Below are 26,467 nucleotides of genomic sequence, written 5' to 3'. Positions count from 1 at the left end.
AGGTAAGGAATCTATCACTAACTAATGTCTCTTACAGATATATTGTTACACAAGTAAGTAACTTGTGCATCTAGCATTATCTCACGTGAAAATGTTGTGCATTCTCCTATTGCATGCTATCTCAGAAAAAGCCTCTTCTGTATTCCTAAAACCTGCCATGGAAAACTGACCATGAATTCCATTTGTTGCCTCCCCTTTTTTAATTTGAGTAACTCTTCTTACTTCCCCCTTCTGCATGCCTCATATCTTTGCACTCAGCCTACTCTGCCACAGGCATTGTTTACCTTAATCTCTATAAATGTGTTTCTACAATTTGCACACCATTTCAAAGATCACATCCTGCCCTTCTTAGAATGTCTCAACTCTGCAGACTAACAATATCTAGTCTCATCTAGCTCATCTATTGATCCCATCAACTATCTGCCTAAATTCACATACTATACCCACAAACTAATGACCACACACAAATCAAATTAATGTAATCCACAACAAAAAAGGAAAAAAACAATGCAATGGATTGCTTGATGGCACAAAATTCCTAAAAACCAAAACCCACTGGACTAAACGCTGACCTTAGTTTTCGCAGCTGCATGCTGCCTGACGTTGAGCCTTTCAGCGATTCGTTGGGAGCAGTTAGCTTTATATAAATGCAGATACAATACATTGCAATTCTTACAACTTAATTGGGACTTACTTGGTTGTGGAGTAAAACTTGTCACTTGTATAGGCCCTGGGGCAGCTTGAGGTGGTTGCTTTTATTGCATAAGAAATTCAAATCTTTCCCACATGTTGGACAAGTACAAGATGACTTTTTGTATTGCAGGTGAGACACTGGTATATTTTGCAGGACCATTTCCATGTTTACCCCAATCACTGTTTGTTTTTACTGAGTAGGCATGTGCCTTATTTCAAGATTGTAACCCTCAGCCCAGGTGAGTCACTGACCCTGTTGCAATAATCTACTGACTTAGTTTTAAAGTGTATAATTTTATTTTCCCAAGCTTCCAAGGACTGGCATCATGGTGGCCGGGAGAATATCTTGCTCTGCACAGACTGCCGGGTGCACTTCAAAAAGTATGGTGAGCTGCCCCCAATTGAGAAACCAGTGGATCCACCACCCTTCATGTTTAAACCTGTCATAGAGGAAGAGGATGGCCTAAATGGGAAGCACAGCATGAGGACCCGGCGGAGTAGAGGTTCGGTATGTATGAACATTTCGGTATGCCACTTTGTGGCTGCACTCCTAGCTACATTGACACTCTGCTGAGTGTTGTAGGTTTTTTCAGTTTTTTCTCATAACAGAAGTCAAATGCCAGAGATTGTTTGTTTTTCTTGAAAATATGTGATTTGCTTGCACTTCTTAAAACTCAGAAATGAAGTGATTTTTCCATTTTGCGGAAACATTGGCTTCTGACTTCAGAAGAGATTTCTTGTAAAGAAATAACTTGCAAAATTTATATTATTGTACAAAGGTTATACCGGTGTAGATGGCATTCCTACTAATGCTTGGGGCCCCACAGATATGCTCACTAATGCTGCTGTTACTAGCACAGTGTTTGAATTTACTATTAGGTTATCATTGGCAGCCTTCTGGAGTTAAAACTCTCTCGCATCCTCAGAGAAATTGTCTGCCCTTTTCAGAGCCATTTAAGTCCACAAGATTCTACTATCTGAAATATGGAGAATATGCAGGAATCATTCCTTTTTACATTTGTGTGTGAAGCTATCTCTTCGTGTTAGCCAAGAGTCTAATTTTTCTACATTTATTTAAATGTACACATGGATTTCTCCATCGCCATGTTTGTGGGACAGAAGCTAAATATAATAATTATTATTAAAACAATTTAACATTACAGCGCATAGGTCTGTGTGTTAATATTTGTGTGAGGCCTCTTACGCACTGCAGCTATCATGAAAGTAGTTTACCTTACCTGAGGAGCTGAAAAGAAAACTTTGCCATTGTTTTTCAGCATCAGTACTGGAAAGACTTCCTTTGCCAACTCAAATATCGTGCTCCTGAATTGAAACCTTGCAGTCCTTCCGAATGTCCCTTATCTCAACTCCTCCCATTTCTAATTTTCCCAAATTACCTTTGATTAGATGACTACCCTTCGTAGCGGTCGTAAAAAGCAGGCAACCAGTCCGGATGGTAGAACATCACCCATCAGTGAAGACATCCGCTGCAGTGGGCGCAACTCCCCTAGTGCTGCCAGCACCTCCAGCAATGACAGCAAGGCTGACTCCGTGAAGAAATCTGCCAAGGTGAGCCCATGGGCACACTGCCTGCTTCATGGAGCTTGGGCTATTGTTATCCCTGTTGGTATACACTTGGAATCTCTCCATTTTGTATTGTGTCTGAAACAACGGCATGGTCTTCACCCCTGCGCTAGACTTGAGATAGATCGTTGTCTGATTGATTGAGTTTAGTATTGTATCTGGCTCAGTTTTTTGTCTACGTCCTATTTAGCATTGTGTCAAAGCAATGCCAATATTAAGAGTTTAGACATATTGACATCACAAACGGAGAGACAGAGTGGAAAATCAAGACCTCATCCCAACACAGAGCCCATGCCTTATGAAAAACCCACTCTAAGCAGTTTACACACCAAAGTGTAAAAATACCTACCAAACTTAGTAAAAGTTTACACTAGATTACCCCCTTTCGGAGCACGGGCTGTTGCTGAGAATGTCATTCTTGGCACAACTGTCTGCATAATGACAGTCTAGTCTTCTTGAATACAGCATCAAGAGATTCAGGAATTGGTTGTCATTGTGTTATAGAAGGCAAGTGTAAAAACTTGCAATCTCTTCTTGATTGGCATGGAATCAACTTCACTACTCGCATATTATTTGGAAACAGTATTGTATTGTAGCATTCCTATAATGCTTTCCCTAATCGTTGATGCGGCCTCTAAGCTCTTTCCAGTTGGTTGCCCAAGTAGTTTCTCTCCTTGATGGGCATGGTTGAAAAACGTGTTCTTTGAAGGAACCCTTTTGAGTGGAGTGTTTTTGGTGTGCTGAGAGCACAGGAGATGTGCTCCAGGCTTGACAAGGAGGCATTTATTAGCGGTGTATGCATGGAGTGTGATGGAAAAGTTTGCTAGTTGCAAATACAAACCAGTATTTCGTGTGTTCTTAGTCTCTTGAGGTATGTTTTTAAGAAAAAACATTGTGGGTTTTTTCCTCTCAATTCTAGATGATTATTGGCTTTTGTTATGTTTGGGAGCATGTTTTAAAGTTTAATTTTATTTTGAAGCCTGTTCCGGAGCTTGCATGTCTGTTTGAAGAAAGAAATCCCATTATTAGTGTTTTTTTAAAAAGAGGAACTTATCAGGAGCAGAGCATTTCGGGAGCTGAGATTTATCCTACAAGTTTGCTTTTTAATTTAAATTTTAAGAAGGTTAGTCCTGTCTTAATGGTCTGATCAGTGAGCAATGCATACAGATTTAAAGGATATTCTTTTGCAGTCTGTAACCAATATTACACCCTTGCAGGCAGAGGTACTTAGCTATAGGATTTGTCTGGAAGCATTGCTGCTTGTCATTGTAGCTTGCCAGTTAATAGCCTAGAGTCCCCAGTCTATATGACAGTAATCATTTGAGAAGTTCTAATCCAGGGAATATTCATCCGTAGTGTTCTCATCTTGTAGAATGCAGCTCTATTTACTTTGACATCATTTTGAAATGCAAGTTTGGAATCCACGATCAAGCCAAGGTTCTTCACATCAGTCCATGTGCTTTTTGGTGGTACTAACTCCAGGGGTCAAGTGGATAAAGGATCATGATTTTTCCGTGATGCATGCAGGAATATTTTTGTTTGAGGAGCTAACATTATTCATTAACATTTTCTGTTGAACTCTCAAGAGGCATACTATGAGTGCAAAGTTTTTGAAGTTAACTGTTATAATGGGATTGATATCTTCCACAGAGGTGTAGCAGGTAAGCTTGAAGAGGTTGATTAGATCTAAAAGTGGGACACATTCATTGAAGAGGCAAGAAGAGATTTGTTGAACTTTGGTGAGGGGGATACACTAACGAGAGAGGTGAAATCAAAGAGCAGACTAGGAGATACGATACATGTGATAAATGTATATTAGTAATATTTTATTACAAATGGTCAGTGGCAGCCGCCGACTATGTAAAGTGGTAGCGTCGCCGGGGGTTCAGGGGGATAAACATTTTTAAAACGTATCTGCCGCTCCCCACTGCCAGTTGCCTTGTGGCCCGCACGTCCAACCCATAAGTGGATGGGCCTCAAAGCACAACTTTCCCACCCAATCCAGACACTGCTCTTTAGCATGAGAGCAGCACCAGGATTTGTCTAAGCGGCCTAGTTTGCCGTTCAAACAGTGACTAGGAGCCTGTGGCTTTTCTCCAACCCGACCGTGCAACACAGCTGGGTTGGAGAAACATAAGTGCACGTCTGTTTGGGCGGCTTAAGATGGCCAAACTGACATGCTCCCTCATAAGTGCACATATCCGTTTTGCCAGCCTAAATGGTATGCCAAACTGACAATTACACAGTACACCAACTACCTGCCATGCCCGGCCCACCCTATACTCACTGCCCGGCTCAGACAGCGATAAACACAATTATAATACCATTGTGTTATCATTTTATTTATCATCTGCTGACTCAATACACTAGTATTATATTGCTAATTTATTTAATCCCTGTGCTGCTAGGCCTCCCACACCTCCCCCCGCCCCTTGTAATAAGCATTTTTTTGGCTATTTGGGGTAGTTCGCGCTTAGGCCCCTGTAACTTTTTGAACGCATAAGGTGTCCACGCCAAATTTGGGTCCTTTTCTTACAACATCATGGGGATTCTAAAGGTACCCAGGGTTTGTGGATTCTCCTGGCGGGGACCCAGAAATTAGTCAAAATATAGCTACATTTTTTTGTTAGGTTTCTCTAGATGGCTGCCGACCCCGGGACCAAAAACGCAGATGCTCCCTATGTATCCGAAAATGACCTAGTTTTGCAAGGGGGGTCACATGAGAATTTTTTTCAACAAATTTGAGGTTTGCAGGGGATACTGGGTAGGGAAATGTTGGGGGACCCATGCAGGCCAAACCTAGTTGACCTCCCCCGGGTGTCTAGGTTTCAGAAATGTGTGGGTTTGGTAAGTTTCCCTAGATGGCCGCCGAGCCCGGGACTAAAAACCCAGGTGACCCCCCCCCTTGCAAAACCAGGTTTTGTTGTTATAGGTAATTTTGAGATCTCAATAAGTTTTGGGCCCTTGCCTGTCGCGGGTACTTGACCTACCCACACAAGTAACGTACCATTTTTATCGGGAGACCTGGGGCAATGCTGTGTAGAAGTAAATTAGTGGATCCGTGCAGATTCCCGAACTTTCCCACACAGAAATTTGAGAAAAAAAGTGACTTTTTCAGCTAAATTTGAGGTTTGCAGGGGATTCTGGGTAGAGAAACGTTGGGGGATCCACGCAAGCCATACCTTCCTGGACTCCCCCAGTCTCTAGTTTTCAGAAATGTGTGGGTTTGGTAGGTTTCCCTAGATGGCCACCAAATCCGAGCCCAAAAACTCATGTGACCCCCCCATGAAAAACCAGGCAATTTTTAGATACATAGGAGGCATCTGCGTTTTTTCCTACACAGAAATTTGAGAAAAAGGTGATTTTTTTTTTTTTTTTTTACAGCTAAATTTGAGATTTGCAGGGGATTCTGAGTAGCAAATGTTGGCGGACCCACGCAAGCCATACCTTGCTGGACTCTCTCGGCTGTCTAGTTTTCAGAAGTGTGTGGGTTTGGTAGGTTTCCTTAGATGGCTGCCAGGCCAAAATCTAATGGGATCACCCTTGCAAAACCAGGTTGTTTGTGATAGGTAATTTTGATATGGCCTCAATAGGTTTAGGTCCCTTGCCTGTCGCGGTTACTTGCCCACCCACACAAGGTACCATTTTTCTCGGAAGACTTTGCAGAATTGCGGGGTTGGTGGAATTTTGTGGATCCACACAGATTCCAGAACTTTCCACCACAGAAATGTGAGGAAATGTGTTTTATTTGACAAATGTTGAGGTTTGCAAGGGATTCTGGGTAACAGAACCTGGTGGAGCCAGACAAGTCACTCCATCCTGGGTGTCTAGTTTTCAAAAATGTATAGGTTTGATGGGTTTCACTATGTGCCGGCAGAGCTAGGGTTCAAAATCTAGAGCAAGGCACTCTGCAAAAAAAGGTGTCAGTTTTCACTGTGAATATGTGGTGTGTCTACGTAGCGTTTTGGGCACGAGGCCTACCCACACAAGTGAGGTACCATTTTTAGGTCTCGGCTTGCTATCGCGTAAGCGATCGCAAAGCGAGACTATTGTGGGTTTTAAAAGTGCTCCCAAAAAGCGGATTGCATGGCTAGCACGCGCACAATCACGCGCATCGTGCCGCCATGCAATCTGCTTTTTGGGAGCACTTCAAAGGGTCCGCTCCCCCGCCCCCAAGCATGAGCGCGCGCCACGCTCCGCCGGGCTTGTCTTGTTTTGCATGCCATCTTCTCTCCTTCCCAGCGTATTAACCAAGCACCTGACAACGCTGTTTTTAAGAAATCATTCCCCCCCCCCCCTTCCCCCCCTTGTTTTAACCCACCATGTCCTCCTTCCTGATCGCTGTTGATTTAAATCATCCCCCCCCCCCCCCCCCCCCTACTTCAGCCACTTCCCGCACTATCACTCGAATCCCCGAAGGTATCGGAGTGCTTTATAAAAGCACCATTATTTACATTGTAAAGACACTTTTAGTTTGAGTTTTTTTTTCTATTAAACACACAGGCATTAAGTGATTTGCCCAGGATCATAGGATGTTGAGCCAACGCAGAGACTCGAACCCTCTTCCTTAGGTCGAAGGAGGAGGCACGAATGAAAACCATCCTAAAATGAAAGGGTCGGTCAGCTTTCTTTTAATACATTTTCCATCTGTATAATGTCCATTCCCGTCCCACATGCATGACGCTCACCACGCCTGCAAACACTACTCCACCCATTAATCATGTCTACTTGTCACTCAGGTCTGCAATAAAGCTTCCACTTTGAGATTGGTTGACAACGCTTTGCCAAGTACTTGCTATCTTTTACCAGCCCACTCCATGGTTAGTACTCTTATCGGGGTTGCAGACCATAAACAAATCACCTGGAATGCGCTCCCCCCGCCCCCGCCAAGCGCGCGTGCCACGCTCCGCCGGGCCTGTCTTGTTTTGCATGCCATGCCAAAATAAAAAACATCACCAAATATTGGTCATAACATGCTGGCAATATTAGACTTTCGAAAGCATGGAAGGTCTATTGCTGCGCGAAATTTCTCAAAGGTACCCACCGCAGCACTCGAGGATACACAACTTGCCGTCAGCCAGCTTTGCCTTTGACATGCATTGGTTGTGTTAACTCACCCTCCCAGCCCCCGCCATTGTTTTTAACAACTCCTCCTGCTTTTAAACCACCACCACCTCCTCCTCCCGCTCTCTGCTGATTAACCCACCCCACTTCTTCAGCCACCTCCTCAGTCATTTGTGTCCCCAAATGTATTGGAGTGCTTCCTGCAAGCTATTTACTTCACGCTCAAAAATCTGGGGTTTCCACAATTCACAGCTACTTTTCAGTATTAAGACACTAATCCCACTGCTGCGCCGGATAGTGCCCCGTCACCAGGCACCTTAATTCCACATGAAAACACACTTACAAACACAGGGCAAAATGCAAAGTACTGTGGTGGGGGAGGGAGGGGAGCGCGCACAAGCCCAAAGATGTGCAAGCCCGCTCCATTCATCAGCTTTTGGATGTGTTAAAATCCACAGTAGTTTAATACACCATAACATAGCATAACATAACAAAACATAGCCTAGCCTAACATAAAATAACAGCATAACATAACAGAACACAGCCTAACATAACAAAACATACCATTACATAACATAATAAAACATAGCCTAGCGTTGCATACCATTGCATAGCATACCATAACTTAACATAACATACCAAAACATAGCCTAGCCTAACATAACAAATCATAACATAGCATAACAAAACATAACATAGTATAGCATAACATAACATAGTATAGCATAACAAAGCATAGCATAACAAAACATAGCATAGCATCACAAAACATAGCATAGCATAACACAACAAAGCATAGCATAGCAAAACACAACAAAACTTAGCATAGCATAATAAAACATAGTATAGCATAACAAAACATACCATAGCATAACAAAGCATAGCAAAACAAAACCTAGCATAACAAAACATAGCATACCAAAACATAGCATAGCAAAACAAAACATAGCATAACAAAACACAACAAAACATAGCATAACAAAGCACAGCATAGCAAAACACAACAAAACAGCATAGCATAAGAAAGCATAGCATAACAAAACACAACATAGCATAGCATAACAAAACACAACAAAGCATAGCATAGCATAACAAAACAAAACATAGCATAGCATAACAAAACATAGCATAACAAAACATAGCATAGCATAACAAAACATAGCATAGCATAACAAAACATAGCATTGCATAGCATAGCATAACATAAGAAAACATAGCATTAAGTTTGATAAACTCATAGTAGCGGGCTAGCTAGCTTTAACGGCCAGTGAGTGTAAGCAACTCCGTCAACCCAGAAGCAGTCACTCGGTCACCTTTGCTCTTGTATTGCAGTGGCTTTGTTTATTAAACAGTGCCCATATTTATACTGTTAGCACTTGTCTTGTGCAAATTTCAGGGCTCACAAAACTTTGATGAATCGAAATTCACAACTGAGGCTGTTAAGTTCGTGCTATATAAAACCCTAAGGATAAATAAAAAACATTGCCATTTACAATGTGAATAGCTCCAACAAACACAAGACCTTTTTCAAAGTACAAAACATTGCCATTTACAATACCAATAGCTCCAGCTCCAACAAATGCGAGACCTATTGCATTTCCAATGCTTGTTCTCGGAAGACTTTGAGGAATGCGGGGTGGGCGGAATTTTGTAGATCCACGCAGATCCCAGAACATTTCATCACAGAAATGTGAGGAAAATTTATTTTTTTAAACTAAGTTTGAGGTCTGCCGGGGATTCTGGGTAACAGAACCTGGTGAGAGGCACACAAGTCACCCCATCCTGTATTCCCCTTGGTGTCTAGTTTTCAAAAATGTACAGGTTTGCTAGATTTCCCTATGTGCCGGCGGCGCTAGAGCCTAAAATCCACAGGAAGGCACATTGCTAAAAACAAGTCTGTACCTAGTGGGCTTTCTGCCGCCCTGGAGGGGGAACCGGGGGGCGGGGGGCGATACGCCCCCAAGGGGGGGCAGAAAGACTGTGGCTATGTGTTTTGGGGGGTAGGGCCATTGGCATGGCCATTCTGGGCTGACCTCACCCCTGAATTTAAAAAAATATATATTTCCTGAGGCCTAGTGGGCTGCCTCCCCTCCCCTCGGAAGGGGGGGGGGGGGGCAGGCAGATGAGGGGCTATTGCCCCCAAATGCCTGGGGGGGGCGCAAAAGTCTGTGGTAATTGTTTTTGGGGTGGGGGTGTTATCATGCCCCAACCCCTACATCATAAAAAAATCCCTGGTGCCTAGGGGGCTTTTTGCCATCCACCTGGGGGCATTGGCCTGCCTAACCTGGGCAACCCCCACCCCTACATCAATAATAAAAACAAATCCCTGGTGTCCAGTGAGCCGGGGGTGGGGGTTGGAGACTGGAATTTCACAAGGGGTGGGGGCATTGTCATGCCCATTTTGGGCAGCCCCCACATCAATAAAAAAAAAAAAAACCCTGGTGTCTAGTGGGCTTTCTGCGGGGGCGGAAAGACTGACATTTCTCAGGGTGGTGGCTGGGGGCATTGCCATGCCTTATTTGGGCAACCCCCACATCAATAAAACAAAATCCCTGGTTTCTAGTGGGCTCTCTGCCCCCCCCCCCACCCCCCTTCCCGGGTTGGGGCGGCAGAAAGACTGCAATTTCACAAGGGGTGGGGGCATTGTCATGCCCATTTTGGGCAGCCCCCACCCCGACATTAATAAAAAAAAAAATCCCTGGTGCCTAGTGTCTTCTGCCCCGGGAGGGGGGGGGGGGGGGGCAGTAAGACTGACATTTCTCAGGGTGGTGGCGGGGGGCCATTGCCATGCCCTTTTTGGGCAACCTCCACCCCTACATCAATAAATAAAAAGAAAAAATCCCTGGTTTGTAGTGGGCTTTCTTCCTCCGGTGGGCGGATTGGGGGCTACTGCCAGAAAGTCTGAATGTGCCCCAAAAAATGCGCGGGGAGCAAAGGCCTTTGCCCAAGGGGCAGATCCCCCCACCCGCCCCCCCCCCTCCCTGGTGCCTAGTGGGTGGAGCCCTGCTTGGGGATCGCCCTCCTTTCCTGTCTTTCTACCTGCTCAGGGGGCTGAGCACGTAGAAATGAAATAAAAAACTGAAATGAGCCTCTTTACTCATTTCAGTTTCGGTTTCACTGAAATGACAGCGCGACGTGCGCGCTGATAGTCATTTCAGGGAAACCGGGGGGGGGGCGGGGCCTCAGGAGCTGGGGAAGCACTTCCCCAGCTCCCGAGGCTGTTGGGTGGTAAAGGAAATCCCTCTGGTGCCCGCACCAGAGGGATTCCCTGTGCCATGCCGTCCGCACATGAGCACTTGTGTCGGACATCTCCCGCGCATCCGACGCATAGAAGGGATTAATGTAATTGACTCTATCTTGAAATAATTGTAGAGTAAATGATTTAAACAATTTCATGTAATTCAGTTTTTAGGTATTTAATAGTTCTAAATATTGACTTATACTATTAGCATTTTTTTATTAACATTTTTATCTATTATTTTAAAACCCTTTCATCCCAAATCATTACCCTTCCCTGAAAACTAAAAATCTCCTTGCCCCCAAATCAGTAACTGCCACCTTAAACCCTACCCATACTGACCCCCTCAAAGCCCTTTTGCCTCATCACTACCCACCCCATAACCTTAAAACCTTTACCCCATAAAACAGTGACCACCTCTGTACCCTAACGACCACTTCAGACCCTAAATCATTACCTACCACTGAACCCTTAAAAATGCCATACCCTAAATTTCTACCCACCCTTGAACCATACAAATTACCATATCCTAAATCACTACCCATCTCTAAAACCCTATAAAAAAAACCTTACCGCCTACTGGCCACCCCACACCCTAAATAAAAAACAAATCTCAACAACCAAAACACCACCCACCACTGATGCCTAAAAAAGCACTTTTTAACTAATGTTAAATTGATTCAAATCAGTTATAAATTTAATTTTAAAATCAATTGCACATTACCTATTTCTTAAGCTAATATTTTATTAGATATAATTATTTATAGTTATTAACAAATTTCATATTAAGTGCATATTTCTATAAATTAGAATTACATAATGTTCCTTTTCATTTTGACTGTAAATATATTAACTGTTCCTTTTACATCATTAATTATATTAGGGAAAGGTTTTTCATTCTATAATTTTCCTGGGTCTTCATTTGATAGAATTACTTGATGTCTTTCTAAAGTGATATAAATACTTCTGGATACTTCTGCCTGCAGATTCCTTACCTGTGGAATAATCCCAAGGCTTCAGACTGGATATGGAAACGTCAAAAAATCTAATATCCCCATCAGGGTGCCCTGGCCTAAAATTGAGGCTAGCAGTGACTTTTTGACTTCACCAAAACCATACAGCGACCATCCCTGCTTAACAACAGTTTACGTTTTCTACACATTTGCTGAGGATTCTAAACTCGCTCAAGTTGTGAGTTTTTACTCCCAGAATAAATTAACCTTGTGCTGTTCGATGTCACCTCCCAAGCTTTTGAGCTTTAAGACTGACAGGGACTGTCTCTTTTGCCTTGGATCAGACCATGACTTGAGCTACTTCATGAAGCAATCAAGGAAAGGTAGACCATGCTCTTCAAGGCTCATGCCGGGGATGATTAGTTTTTAATGCTCGAGACCTTGTTCCTAGTAACAATTATTCCACTCCTCAGATGCGAAGTGAAGGAAGCATAAAGAACACAAGAAAAATGGTAATGACCATTCATTCCTCTAACCTCCCCCCCTCACCTTCGTAGTGAAAAATCAATCTGCCTTCTGAAAACAGTGTTTTTGGTGGCTATTACCTCAGCCAGATAGATCAATGAGTCACAAGCTCTTAGTTCCTTTCCTCCTTTTCTCCTGATAACTTTGGTGGTGTAAACCAAGGTTGCTTTCCTGCCAAACCAATCCATCTCTCTGCCGACTTCATATTCCCTACCCCATCCCATTAAGGAGGCAGAACAATTGCACAGGTTGCTGCTATTTGTTTTATCTTTAGCCCAGCAAGGCCTTGCCCCTGTGACTGTTAAAGGTTACCTTTTGGCCATTTCGGCTTTCCTGCAGTATCCGGTTAAACCCTCTGTTCAACTCACCTTCATTTTCTGAAAGGTTTTCAACACTTGTCCCCTCCTACCCCTTTCGGGATTCCCCAGTGGGACCTCAGTGTGATCCTCATGTTTCTCATGTGTTCCCCTTTCGAGCCCCTACACAATGGTTCTCTGCAGCTTTTTCTACTGGCTATTACTTTTACCAGGAGGGTCAGCAACCTTTAAGCTCTGTTGGTTTACCCTTTGTAGGCCAGTTTTTTCTTTGAAAAACTGGTTCTTCAGACACATGCCTCTACTGTTGCAGGTTGCCATCCCATTTCATGTCTGTCCGAGCATCACTCTCCCTGCCTAATTTGCGCCAATTCATCCTTACAAATAGGAGGATAGACTCCATCACCTGGACCTGAAGAGAGCTCTCTTTCTACACCGGTCACACCAAAGACCATCGGGTGGATGATCAGCTCTTCATCGCGTTCACTGGAGTGAAAAAGGGCATGGCTGTGCTAAAGCATTCCATCTCCAGATGGATGGTATTCTGCTTTATGAACTGCTACTCATTAGCTAAGAAGCAGCCTCCTGAAGGGTTGAGGGTCAGTTCCTGCTGGAAGAAGGCTGCTTCTACTGCGAAGGCATGCAGGGTACCTGTCCTGTACATCTGACAAGCAGATACGGTGGCCTCACTCCACCCATTCACAAAGCACTACAGTTTGGACAGTCCAGTCTGTCAAGAATGGCATTATTTTCTGGTTTGAGCTAGTTCGCAGACCCACCTCCAGGGTTGTATTGCTTGGGTATGTATTCTAAGGTGAGAAATATGCGGTTAAAAGTGTCAATGAGAAGAACAAGTTACTCACATTTTGTAACCCTTATTCTAGTAGAGACTCTTATCTAACGGCAGATTGATCTCCGGTCCTCCCCGCTCTGTGAACTGGCCCTTCATCCTTAAGATCCCGTTCAACACTATGCAATGGTGAAACATTGTTTTTTACGTGGCTCTGTACTTTTGGTGTGGAAATAATCTTGAAAGCAACTGATGTCAGGGGTGACACTTATATGGGCATTGCAACATCACTTCTGATGCAGCCATCGTGGAACCGATAAATGCCACCTACCAGTGTGCAGAGGCCCTGCTCAAGATTTGCCAGATCCATTCTGATGCGTGGGTAATATTCTAAGGTGAAGAATCTGCGCTTAGATCACAGGTGTTCGAGGCATGTGGGCTGCTGAATTCATATCTGTGCATAGATCGCCGCCTAGTGTTGGGTCCGGATGATTGCACATTGTTGTCCTGGAAGAGTCTCCGAAGTATCACGAGATAGGTGGCTCCTCCCCTGGACTACAGTGCGCATGGGCATCCCCTCCATCCTTAGATTGTTTTTTTCCGCCATGGGGTTTCGATGTCCTAATCTTAGCTCTTAAAGCATTTAGGCCTATTACTCGTCGGTATTGTTTTCGTTCGGCACCGAGTATCCTCATCGGAGTTAGCCATTTGCCCTTCGACGTCCGCGCCGATCAAGATCGACGATGGAACCAAAGACATCGAATAGCCCCTTCAAGCGTTGCCCTCTTTGCAACGCTAAATATGCTCGCGTCGACGTGCACCCGGTGTGCAACAAGTGCCTCTCTCCAAACCACGACGAAGCCACCTGTATGGCGTGCTCCAGGTTTCGATCGAAGAAAACACTTCGCATTCGTCGAGCAGCTCGGCTCGAGGCGCAGAAGGTAGCGCCAAACCCGGACAACATCTTCGGGACCGAAGATGAGGAGGTCGTGGACCTTAAAGTTCAAGGAGAGATATCGGATCCGGCGTCGGAGCGTGAATCCGACTATGATGCCGAGGACGAACATATTCTAGATGAAGAGGACGATGAAGTCGTCGAACAGGTAGGAGACGACGGAGAGGCCCTTGGGGCCGAGGAGGATAGCTCGGAAGAGGAGCTACGCCCACAGGTCCACTCAGGGCCCAAAGAGACACTCGCTAAGGCTCAGGTTGCGGGATCGTCACAAGGCCTTACCCAAGATCATTCCTCTCGTTCTTCTGCCCCGCTTAAATGCCCGGGTTCGAACTATCCTAAAGAGCCATCGGTATCGAAAGCGCCATCACTCGATCGCCAAGAATCGAAACTGAAGGCAACGGCACCGAAAGAGAAACCGAAAGTGAAAGAGTCTCTCCACGGCAACAAGGCCTCGAAGCCCTCGGAGCCGAAGACACAAAAGAAGGCTGTCGACGCCGAGAGGAGTCTTACGAACGTCGAGCCGAAGGCGGCACCTACAATCAAGGTCAAGGTTGCCAACCCGAAAATATCGACGCCAAGGAGCGTCGACACACATATGGAGAGCGGCCCTCGAGAGCCACCCCATTCCAGTCTTCGTGTCCCGAAAACAACATCTGGTACAGGGCTTGATGCCACAACCAAAAAGGCGTCGAAGGACCGTGTCCAATCCGCGGCACCGTCTCCCTTTGTAAAGCAGAAGGTGTCGGAGTCGTTATTACGCATCCAAACCAAGGCTTCCATGGTTGGTGCAAACACGGCCCCGCAGCCAAAAGCGGTCAGCGCGGTTCACATCGCGTCGACGCATATCAAGTTTGGACTCCCACCAGCGGTGCGACCAAAGATGTTCGACGCCAAGAAGGGTCTCGACCCCCAAGAACCTATCGACCCGAAGAAAAATGTCGAGGCACCGACAGGAATTCAAACAGAAAAGAGAGCTGTTGCCATACCTCGCGACGATGAGGATCCCAGGCAATTTATCGACGCCAATACTGGTAGACTTTCCATATACAAACGGAAAATTGTAACAGACACCAATGGAGCCCTACAAAATTCCATTGAAGAAAAAAAGACCCACATCACCAGTTCTAGTGGAACAACTTCAATATTGTGCCACAGAACCTCAGTCATTCTCACCCACACACTCTAATGTGGATGCTGGAGATGTTGATGATATAGAGGGCACTTATCCTATGGACACTGACCCTGAAGACCAAAACCAGCCTTGGGTGGACAATACTGATGCAGGGGACCCACATACTGCTCCAGACACTCAAGCGTATGTGGTGAAAACGTCTCCTACAGAGGATACGGCTGCTTTCAATGCCTTAATTGAAAGAGCCGCCAACAATCATGACGTACAGCTCCACACTGATCCTATTGAGGATGACTTTTTAATGGATACCTTCTCTACCTCAGAAAGATCTGTTAAAACTTTGCCCATGCTGAAGGGGGTCCTCAAACAGGCTACTGACATTTTTAAGGAGACCACAAGGGCGAGAGTCCTTAACCCTAGAATTGAATAAAAATATAGGCCAGCTCCTGTGGACCCTGCCTACATAAGAGGACAGTTGCCTTTAGACTCATTGGTGGTTTCCAATGCTCGGAAGAGAGCCAACTCACAGACAACGGGTGATGCTCCTCCCCCAGACAAAGAGTCTAAGGTCTTGGAAACATCAGGAAAGAGGGTTGCTGCACAGGCAGCTAACATCTGGAGAATTGCCAACACTCAGGCACTTCTGGCTAGATACGACAGGGCACATTATGAGACACTGCTACAGCACCTCCCAGATCAGTATAAAGAAGGAGCAGAATCCCTAATTACAGAAGGGAAGCTTATCAGCAACGCTTCCATTAAGTGCGCTCTTGACACTGCAGCTAGAGCTATTAACACCAGCGTTATGTTAAGACGGCATGCTTGGTTAAGAATCTCTGGATTCAAACCAGAAATACAAACAACTATACTTAATCAACCTGTCAACCCTAACTCCCTCTTTGGCCCCGACGTTGACACCTCCCTAGAAAAACTCAAAAAGGATACGGAGACTGCAAAGTCTATGGGGGCTCTGCAATCACAGCAGTTTCGGAGTGGGACCTTTCGTCGCTCCAGCAACAGAGGACCATCAAAAAGCCAAAACTCCTAACAGTCGCAGTACACTAAAGGAGGTACACAGACCACCTATAATAAAAATAATAGAAGTGGATACCGTGGAAACAACAGCTCCAGGTCCTCCGCCACCAACAAACAGTGACGCCTTGTCACTGCCCCCCGACCACGTAACACCTGTCGGGGGGAGACTCCAACAGTTCCTGCCAGTCTGGGAATCCGTTACTACGGACAGGTGGGTGAGAGAAATTATCCAGTACGGTTATTGTCTAGAGTTCACGTCCACTCCACCCAACATACCACCAAGACACCATCATATGTCCGCAGAGCACTTGCACTTATTCCAACAAGAAGTTCTCAGTATCCTCCAAAAAGGAGCCATAGAACTCGTGGTTGCAAAGGAACAAGGATCAGGGGTGTACTCACTGTATTTTCTGATCCCCAAAAAGGATGGATCTCTCAGACCCATACTAGATCTAAGACCTCTAAACCATTACATTCTGTCAGAGCATTTTCACATGCTCACTCTGCAACAAGTACTACCGTTGCTCAGTCAGGGAGACTTTCTCGCAACATTAGACCTCAAAGATGCGTATTTCCATATACCCATACACCCCTCACACAGAAAGTATCTCAGGTTCACTGTTCTCAATCAGCATTACCAGTTCAAAGTCCTCCCTTTCGGGGTAACTACGGCACCCAGAGTTTTCACCAAGTGCCTGGCTACAGTGGCGGCACACTTAAGGAGACAACACATACATGTCTATTCTTATCTGGACGACTGGCTTGTCCAGGGAAAGTCGGCCCAGCACTGTGCCAGCCACATGTCCCACACCATTCACCTTCTTCACAGCCTGGGCTTCTCACTGAATTATACAAAGTCCCACCTTCAACCCACCCACGTGCAGCAGTACCGAGGCGCAACCATAGACACTCGGGCAGCCACGGCACAACCAAATTCAGTCAGGATCAACAGCATTCAGTTGCTCATAAAGAAATTCAAACCTCAACACTCACTCCCAGCAAGAGTGTTTATGCAGTTGATAGGCATGATGGCCTCCTGCATCTTCATAGTCCCGCACGCAAGATTACATATGCGCCCGCTTCAGGAGTGCTTGGCACGTCAGTGGAATCAGGCCCGCGGACAATTAAAAGACCTAGTGTTGGTGAGCGGTCGGGCATACAACTCTCTGCATTGGTGGAATCCACAAAACCTTTGCAAGGGCCGACCGTTCCAGGAGCCTGTTCCACAAATCGTACTGACGGCGGACGCGTCTCTCCAGGGATGGGGAGCTCATGTACTCAATCACACAGTGCAGGGACTATGGACGACACAGCAAAAGAAGATGCACATCAACCTTCTGGAACTGATGGCAATCTTCCTAGCCATGAAAGCATTCAAAATGCACCTGTGCAACAAAGTCGTGTTGATCCGAACAGACAACATGACCGCCATGTACTACATACAGAAGCAGGGAGGAACACACTCGCCACAGTTGTCTCATCTGGCTCAGAGCATGTGGAAGTGGGCCATTCAGAGGAACATCTTCCTCATGGCGGAACACCTCCCAGGCAAAGACAACCAGATGGCTGACCTGCTCAGCAGACACAGCCACCAGATGCACGAGTGGGAAATACATCCATCAGTACTCCAACCGTACTTCCAGCAGTGGGGTCATCCAGAGATAGACCTATTCGCCACAAGGGAAGACGCAAAATGCCAAAACTTTGCCGCCAGGTTCCCACATCCACAGTCGCAGGGCAATGCAATATGGATGAACTGGTCCGGCAGATTTGCGTACGCTTTTCCCCCAGCGCCGTTAATACCGCTGGTGGCTCGCAAACTCAAGCAACACTCGATGACGCTCATCCTGGTTGCTCCAACGTGGGCACGTCAGCCATGGTATACCACGTTTCTGGAACTCTCTGTGGTACCGCATCAAAGGCTACGGCTCACACCCACACTTTTAACGCAGAGTCATGGCGAGATTCAGCACCCAGATCCGCAACAGCTGAACCTGGCGATCTGGCTCCTGAGATCTTAGAATTTGGCTACCTAAACTTGCCTCCAGAATGTATGAATATCATCAAGGAGGCATGGAGACCCACTACCAGAGCCTGCTACGTGGCTAAGTGGAAACGATTTGTCATTTATTGTAAAAATAATGACATCAATCCGCTGGATGCATCAACGCAAAACATTATCTGTTATCTATTACACTTATACCGATGCAATCTAGCATACAATTCCATCCGTATACATTTGACCGCACTGGCAGCTTACCTTCAGAATAGGCAGCACCTCTCTCTGTTCAAAGTGCCTGCCATCAGAGCTTTCTTGGAGGGACTCAGACGTGTGATTCCTCCACGACACCCTCCTTCACCAGTCTGGAACCTAAATGTGGTCCTCACCAGACTGATGGGACCACCTTTTGAACCTCTACACTCCTGTGAGATTCAATTTCTAACATGGAAAGTAGCTTTCCTAGTTGCCATTACTTCCCTAAGACGAGTTGGTGAACTTCAGGCACTAACCATTCAAGAGCCATTTATACAGGTTCATGCAAACAGGGTAGTACTACGCACCAACCCTACTTTCATGCCCAAGGTAATCTCGCAGTTCCATATGAACCAATCCATAGAACTGCCCGTGTTTTATCCTAATCCTGAGAATGTAGCAGAGAGAATGCTCCACACACTTGATATCAGAAGAGCTCTCCTGTACTATATTGACAGAACACAGACTTTCAGGAAAACAAAACAACTGTTTGTTGCCTTTTCTCCACAGCACAAAGGCAACCCCATTTCCAAAGCAGGAATAGCTAGGTGGATAGTTAAGTGTATACAGATTTGCTATGAAAAAGCTAAGCGCACACTAACAATTCCTCCAAGAGCCCACTCTACATGAAAGTTAGGGGCCTCCATGGCTTTCCTGGGAAATATTCCTTTAGAGGAGATATGTAGAGAAGCCACATGGTCCACTATACATACATTTACCAAGCACTACTGTGTAGATGTACACTGAAGACAGCAGGCAGCTGTAGGACAGGCTGTTCTCAAAACTCTTTTTCAGACTGCTGCAGCTGGCACGGGAGGACGCCGCTAAATGGAGGGACTGCTATATAATCTATGCACAGATATGAATTCAGCAGCCCACATGCCTCGAACCGAATATGCTACTTACCAGTATGCATCTGTTCTTGGCATGTAGGTCTGCTGACATTCATATCGCCCACCCTCCTCCCCGGCGCCTGTGGCAGCTGTAGCATTCAGTAATTACTAGTTAGCATGGTCATCATTCACTGTATGACACTCCATCTATGCCACAATGGCGAAAAACAATCTAAGGATGGAGGGGATGCCCATGCGCACTGTAGTCCAGGGGAGGAGCCACCTGTCTCGTGATACTTCGAAGACTCTTCCAGGACAACAATGTGCAATCATCCGGACCCAACACTAGGCGGCGATCTATGCACAGATATGAATGTCAGCAGCCCTACATGCCAAGAACAGATGCATACTGGTAAGTAGCATATTCGCTTCAAACTGTGGGGCGCGCCCTCCTGGGGGGGCGTGGATGTGTTCCCAGGGGGGCGCAAAGTCCTCTGCAAGCACATGTAAATGAAGACGCTTGGAAGTGCAGCGATGTTTATTTGCTTCATTTCCAGGCTGTCTTCATTTACTCTGAAGCCCTCAGAGTGCTGTGGGGCCAGAGGTCTGTGGGTGTGCTGCTGGGGGTTCGCTGGGCAGTGGCTGGAGTCTTATTAAGACTCCAGCACGCCTGAGTTTTCACAGGTCTTCAAAGACCATTGGCACATTTACATACCTTTGGAAACTGGTTACCGAGGTTTAGTTTTTTTTCTGTTTCCAGTACCCCCTGGGCCCCAACTCTGCCTATTTTTTCATTGTATTTTACATTTACTGATGTAGTGTGAGAATGCTTTTCATGAAAAGGAATATAAAAAAGGGCTGCCAATAGAAAAGCCAGCCATGTATGTTTAAAGATCCCGCAAAGACCTTGCTTTGACACTAAATAGGGTCTTAAATAAAAACGTATGTATTCATTTGTAATGCGACTTTCTGTCTGTTCCTTTTATTTTCAGCCATGAATCATTCAGGCAGCCCTAGAACACATTTAAAAGTGCTTTATATTTGCTTTTCGAAGTAAGTGCTGAAAATAGGGCTTTAGGTACTGTTTATTTTTGTACCGTCTGGGACATCAAAATAATGAGCTGGCAACCTTAATCATAAGACTGGAAGTTTGTTGCAGGATCAGCACATTATTTATTTCCTTCACCCTCGCTTCCCTGATTAATTCCGTAATAGCAGTAGTTTAATTTATATCTAAAACCCTACGCCCCGTCAATAACATGCTGATTAACTTCAGGTGTCTGGGAATTCACCCTGCATTCAGACAACTCACTCCTCATTCTCACCCTTCACTTTCAAGCTCACCCTGCACTCACAGTGCATAGTTATGGTTTTTCCGCATTTGCCACAAAATCCATCGTCTGCTGCATAATTTGTAGATTATAAAATGCAGCAACACATGTTATCTCACAGTGGAAGGACCTTTCTAAAGGTTGACTGCTCACCTTTCTGTTGCTTGTTGCTATATGTTGGTGTTAATGTGGTACTTATGAGGGGCAATAAAGGCCAGGACAATGTGAGCAAGTGTAAAAATAGCAAAAATTGCACAGTAATGCAATCACAAAAAATGCAGCATAATTTGCCTTTGCTTGCTGCAGAATTTAGTCAACCATGCTGCATAATTTGGTCTTCTCCTGCCACATAATTCCAATGGCCCTGTTTATAGTGCTGTGAGGTCCCAGCCTGTGGCAGAAAGCACTGTGAATATGTAAGTCATTATTTTAAATCAGTATTCACATACTCTAAGCTAGTCTGCTGCAAAATTATGCAGTGATTGAGATAAAACAAGTTCTTACAAAATATACTTTTAAGTAATAAGTAATCAAACTGTATCTAATGCAGACATTTTTGTAAGTGTCTCCACTATTCCAGATTCCAGCTGATAACTCCTTTACATTACATCTTAAAAAGAATAGATCTTTGCCACCATAAAGCTTTAAGCAGATCCACTGGAATTATTCAGCAGAAGAGGACAACATTATGCGGCACATTTGACTAAATTATGCAGCAAGAAAAGGTAAATTATGCGGCACAATGCACCACATTTTGTGGTTAGCATTACTTCATTTTTTGTCATTTTAACTCACGGTAAGTCTGTCAGGGGAAATATTTGACCTCATTAGTACCAGTTTAACACCCAAATACAGCATTAAGCAACTACAAGATTACCAGTCAATCTTTGCAAAGGACCTTCCACTGCTCCGGAACTCTGTCACGCTTTAAGTAACTTTTGTTCCGTTTGAGCTAGAATCAAGTATTTTTTGTTGAAATCTGCAGATTATGTAGCAAATGCAGTAAACTGATAATTATGTGGAAAACGCTGCTGCTGCAGAAACTCATAATTCCAGTGGCCCTGGCTTTAAGTGACTCAATCAATTAATGGCTGGTAAGAAGGCTGGTTTCTTTTTTAACTTTCTGCACTACCACCACACACTTCGATTTCAGTCAGAGGCATCTCAAAGTCAGTATTAACCATTCAGGGGCAGTTTTTTTGTGAAAGCTGAGTCCATAGGGTGGCAGGTAGAAGGGCAGCAGGGTTGCATTCAGATCCAGAGTCCTATTCCTCTCGATCCCTGGGGCCTCACAGTAATGGGAAAGGAGTGAGATTCATAGATATTGTCAAAGAGAAGGCCCAGAATAGGGAGCACTGTATGTGTACTCATTTTTATGTTTACAAATGGCCAGAGACCACTTCTTCGGAGAGATACCCCAAAGAAGGGGACAATGTAAGTGTTTTAGTTTTTTTAAAGGGACATTCATTAGTGAAGCTGGTACTGCTGCCAAGTGTGTAAGTGGGCACTGCTGGTTATCATAAAGGAGCAGATGCAGCAGGACTGGGGCACAGGGATTTGGGGGGCCCACTGCATCACAATTATGACTGTCTACCTTTAAAAAAAAAGGGCATCAGAGCTTATTGTCCTTTCAAGCATTAGGACAGAGGTGATGATCCATCCTGGAGGGGAAGAGGTAAAAGAGGCAGAGGAGATAGCCTGCTACTCAGGACTGCATTTATTATTAGTGCAGCAGGTATAGTTGCATTGGGGTCAAAGAGTGTGAGGGGCTCACAACACCCCAATTATGGGGAGCAGTTTGTTGGGATATCTGGTTTTGTTTGATTCATTTGCTGTTTTATAAATCTCCTATTTGGTGCGGTTCATAAGCTATAGAAAAAGTATTCCTCAAATGATCTCATATGCCCCGCTCCCTGCACGCAGCCGTGTCCCTTCCGCTCCCCCAATCCTTGCCATAAAGTTTTCGAGGGGGGCCCGACCTCAAAACATTTTTCTTAGGGGGGGCTCAGAGTAAAAAAGTTTGAAGCCCTCTGGCTTAGATAGTCTCTACCAGAAGAAGCGTTCCCAAAGGTAAGTAATTTGTTCATTACTGTTCCAAGATGGCCACCATCTTTAAAAGCATCATGTTGGTTGCGTTGGGTAGCACGACAGTAATACACTATTAACTTTAGCTTTCGAAAGTGGCTGCCCAGTGCAACGTTTACTAAGTGGTCATCTTTGAATTCTATTGTACTTAGTGTTTTGTTGTGGTTTTTTGTTCTCTTCAACATGATCAAGACCTTGCTTCTACATATGGCAGCTTTGTTGGAACTTTAAAATGACACTGCACAATACCACTGCAAGATGGGCGCCCGCTGCTATATTTACTTTGATATTTTGTACTGCAACCATGTGCCCACCAAGTTTACATGGCAGCATCTTTTCTCTTTGTTTATTCTTTTAATGTATCTACTTGTTGAATTTGTGGCTGTTTTATTCAGGTAAATGAGTGGATGAAGGATATATGAGTGCAAGGATGAGTGGCAGAGTACATGTATATTGACTTATGGAAGAGGGGTTTTCAGGTACAATTCAAATCTGTTGGCATTGGCACTGTTTGTTTGAAGAATAAACTCATTTAGCTCTGAGTTTGTCCGAGTGTTTCTGGCAACCTTTTATTTATATTTCCCTTTCATGACTTGTCAATAAAGTTTACACTACTCCATTTGCTTGTTTTCATAAACCCCATTAGCTCCTTGCTTGTTATTTACTCGCCCAGATTATCCTGAGTTTCTGTAAGTGTGATAAAGTGGCTCTGTATATAATGTTCCCAAATAGGTGCAGGGTGTACAGAGTCCACAGTCCCCAGAGGTTTGGCAGAGGTTAAAGTTAGATATAACCTTTACTCTCTAAAGTGGTAGCTTGGTCGAGCAGTAAGGCAGTATCAGAGGACAGTGTAAAGCATTTGTTGCACACACTCAGTCAGCAAATGGTCTCACACACTCAATAACTGAACTTTAGGCCAATGGTTTATATATAAAAAAATATGCTTGTTTTATTTTAGAACCAACAATAGGTATTAAAATATACTTTCTCAGAATGAGATGCTTTATATAAATACTTTTGCAATATGCAATTGGCTTTTCTAGAAAGTTACAAGTGGTTGCAATAGGCAACACAATTTTAAACACAAGAATGCATTGAGTTCAATGGATGTTTCAAGTTATTTGCAATAGATTACTTTTAGGATTACTTTTGGGATTCCAGGACTGGATCCTAGATTCAGTCCTGGGTCAGTACTTAGAAACAGTTGATAAAAGTCGACTTAGTTACTGTTGTGATTTTTAGACAATATTTAGCCATTTTAAAAGTTGACACTTAAAAAATATTTCATAGAAAACAGTCAATGATTCCCTATGGAAGAAAATTCAAGTTGCAGGTATAGTATGTTCTCGTTACTTTTGTAATCCAGTACTGGGTGCCTAGACTCAGTACTGGGGCCTTTATCCAAAACAGGTAAGTAATTACGTCTTCACAGTTTATACCATTTTTAAAGAATATTTAAAGTTTGCAGAAATCGACACTTAGAAGAAATTTCACAGTAAAACAGTCAGTGGTTTCCTGGGCACCAGGATCCAGCACTGGGAGCTCACCTAATAGCAGGTGAGTATTTTCGTTTTAGTTACTCGTCTGATTTTTGGTGAATATTTTAAGTTTTGAAAAGTCCACACTTAGAAGAAATTTCAGGAAAAACCAGTCAATGTTACCCTATGGCGAAAATTGAGTTATCTGCTTTCAGGTAAGTACTCGACTGGCAAAGTTAAGGTTCTGGGCACACACTCCGGGGTCTCCCAGGGTCAGGTAGGTACAGTTGTTACACCCTCAGCGGCACAGGGGCAGCTGGGTGCAGAGTGAGTTGGGCCCAATGTTATCCTATGGGAGGCAGGGGGGGGCCTTGGTTGGTGGCTGCTGACTAGCAGGCCACGCGGCTGTGGGAGCTGGGCTCCTGGTCACTTGCTCAGGGCAAATGGGGAAGTTGATAGGTGCAAAGGTTACACTGCCAGGGCCACTGAGGCGGCTGGGTGCAGGGTGCTTTGAGCCTTCGGGCGCTCAATTGATTTCAATGGGAAAGTTCCGGTTTAGAAAAAGACTGCAAGCTCGGGGACAAAGATTATTCAGGTGCCACCACCACTTCGAGAGGTAAGTTGGGTAGTTGGAGGATAGGAAGGGACCAAGGAGTTGGGCACAGGGGGCCATGGGGCGCCGGGTGCAGGGGTGCCTTTTGGTGTCTGGAAATCTTACCCTCTGTTGATCGCGGTTGGGGGGGGTACCTGGTTCTGAGGCTGCAGGCGTCATCAGGAGCGTCGAGGGAAGTCCTTGGGTGCCGGACACGGGGTCACAGTCGCCGTGGGGTCGTCCTCATGGACTTTGTTCACTCCGGCACAGGTCAATCTTGGCAGGTGCAGAGTGTGTAGGGTTTGCGGTTCCGGGCTGATGCCAGGGCTTAGAAGCTGATTTTGAGTAGAGCTTCTACTCATGGGAGTCCCAGGTGCTTAGAGCCAAAAGGTAGCCAGGTCCTCCGGGGTTTGTGAGGTTGCTGGCCACAAGAGATGCCGGGTTGGAGGAGGAGCAGGTTTGAGGTTCGACAGGCCGGTAGGGCTGGGGCCAAAGCAGTTAGTGTCTTCCTCTTCTTAGCAGCTGCATGGCAGGTCTTCTTTATTCTTGCTCTTCTTTGTATTTCAGAATCTGGAATCTGGGGGAGGAAGGTTCAGGGTGCCCCTAAATACTAGATTTAGGGGCGTTACAGGTAGGTGAAGGGCAGGGACCAATGGGTCCCTGTTCTGGGGTGGGTACACCCCCTATCCTGCCTCTCTCCTGTGGGAGGGGGGCAGTAGCCTAGTCCTGATTGGGCAGGGCTTCCCACCTTGAAGATGGCGAGAGCCCGGAGATGTGCTTCACCTCGCCTCCCCCACCTGAGGGGTGGGGTTGGCAGACTGGCACATCCCCTGTCCTTATTTGGGGATTCCGGCCAGGCTTCCCGCCAGAGTGGGGGCTGCCAGTGGCCTGGGGAAGCTCACAGAGGAGGCATGCCTTTGAAGCTTCCCCCTGCCCATCCTGGGGGAGGAGATCTAGCACCTCGCCCAGGATGTGCATTGTTGCAGGCCCAGGAGAGCAGGGGCTCTTCTACCCAGGGGTCCAGCAACATGTCTGCTGTGTGGCAGCCTAGGCAGCCTCCCAGACCAGACGTGGATTGTAGGTTAGGTTTCAGGGGGCATCTCTAAGATGCCCTCTGGGGTGCTTGGTACATTAAATCCCACACTGGCATCAGTGCGGGTTTAATGTGCTGAGAAGTTTGATACCAAACTTCTCAGTCTTCAGTGTTGCCATTATGGTGCTGTGGAGTTCGTGTTTGACGAGCTCTCAGCACCATGTACTCTTAAATTACAGCACTGCACTTACAGTGCACAGGAATGGACCTGGGTACTGTAGGGGCACAGTGCTCATGTTCCTGTGCCCACACCACTGGCATAGAGCACCTAGTTAGAGGGGTGGCTGATGTATGCCAGGGCAGTGTAGGTGGTGGGCATGGCACACAGGGATGTGTGCCATGTCGACGCTTTGTTTTGTCTTGTCCCCAGACACCCAGCCTGCAAGGGCAGTGTGTCTGTGTGTGTGTGTTAGGGTACAGGACCTCTAAGGGTGGCACAATGAGTGCTGCAGCCCTTAGAGGCCTTCCCTGGTCACAAGGCCCTGGGTACCTAGGGTACCATTTACCAGGGGCTGACA

At 45.5% G+C, this 26,467-nt stretch overlaps 1 protein-coding gene across 20 annotated transcripts in view; it reads left to right on the top strand.

The window, feature by feature from the left end:
* The window catches only part of RERE (arginine-glutamic acid dipeptide repeats), a 1,190,399-nt gene that overhangs the window by 982,855 nt on the left and 181,077 nt on the right, over positions 1–26,467 (top strand). For 17 of the 20 annotated variants that reach the window (XM_085609712.1, XM_085609701.1, XM_085609709.1 and 14 more), the window contains 2 exons: positions 1,002–1,201; positions 2,101–2,262. In XM_085609712.1, the coding sequence (XP_085465838.1) occupies positions 1,002–1,201; positions 2,101–2,262 (362 nt within the window). The remainder of the gene's footprint in view (positions 1–1,001; positions 1,202–2,100; positions 2,263–26,467) is intronic. The other 3 variants (XM_085609720.1, XM_085609719.1, XM_085609717.1) reach the window with 1 other exon arrangement.

Source organism: Triturus cristatus, chromosome 1_2, assembly GCF_964204655.1.
Source record: "Triturus cristatus chromosome 1_2, aTriCri1.1, whole genome shotgun sequence".
NCBI lineage: Eukaryota > Metazoa > Chordata > Amphibia > Caudata > Salamandridae > Triturus > Triturus cristatus.
Note: the sequence above shows the minus strand (reverse complement) of the source record. Positions and strands in the feature narration are given on the sequence as shown.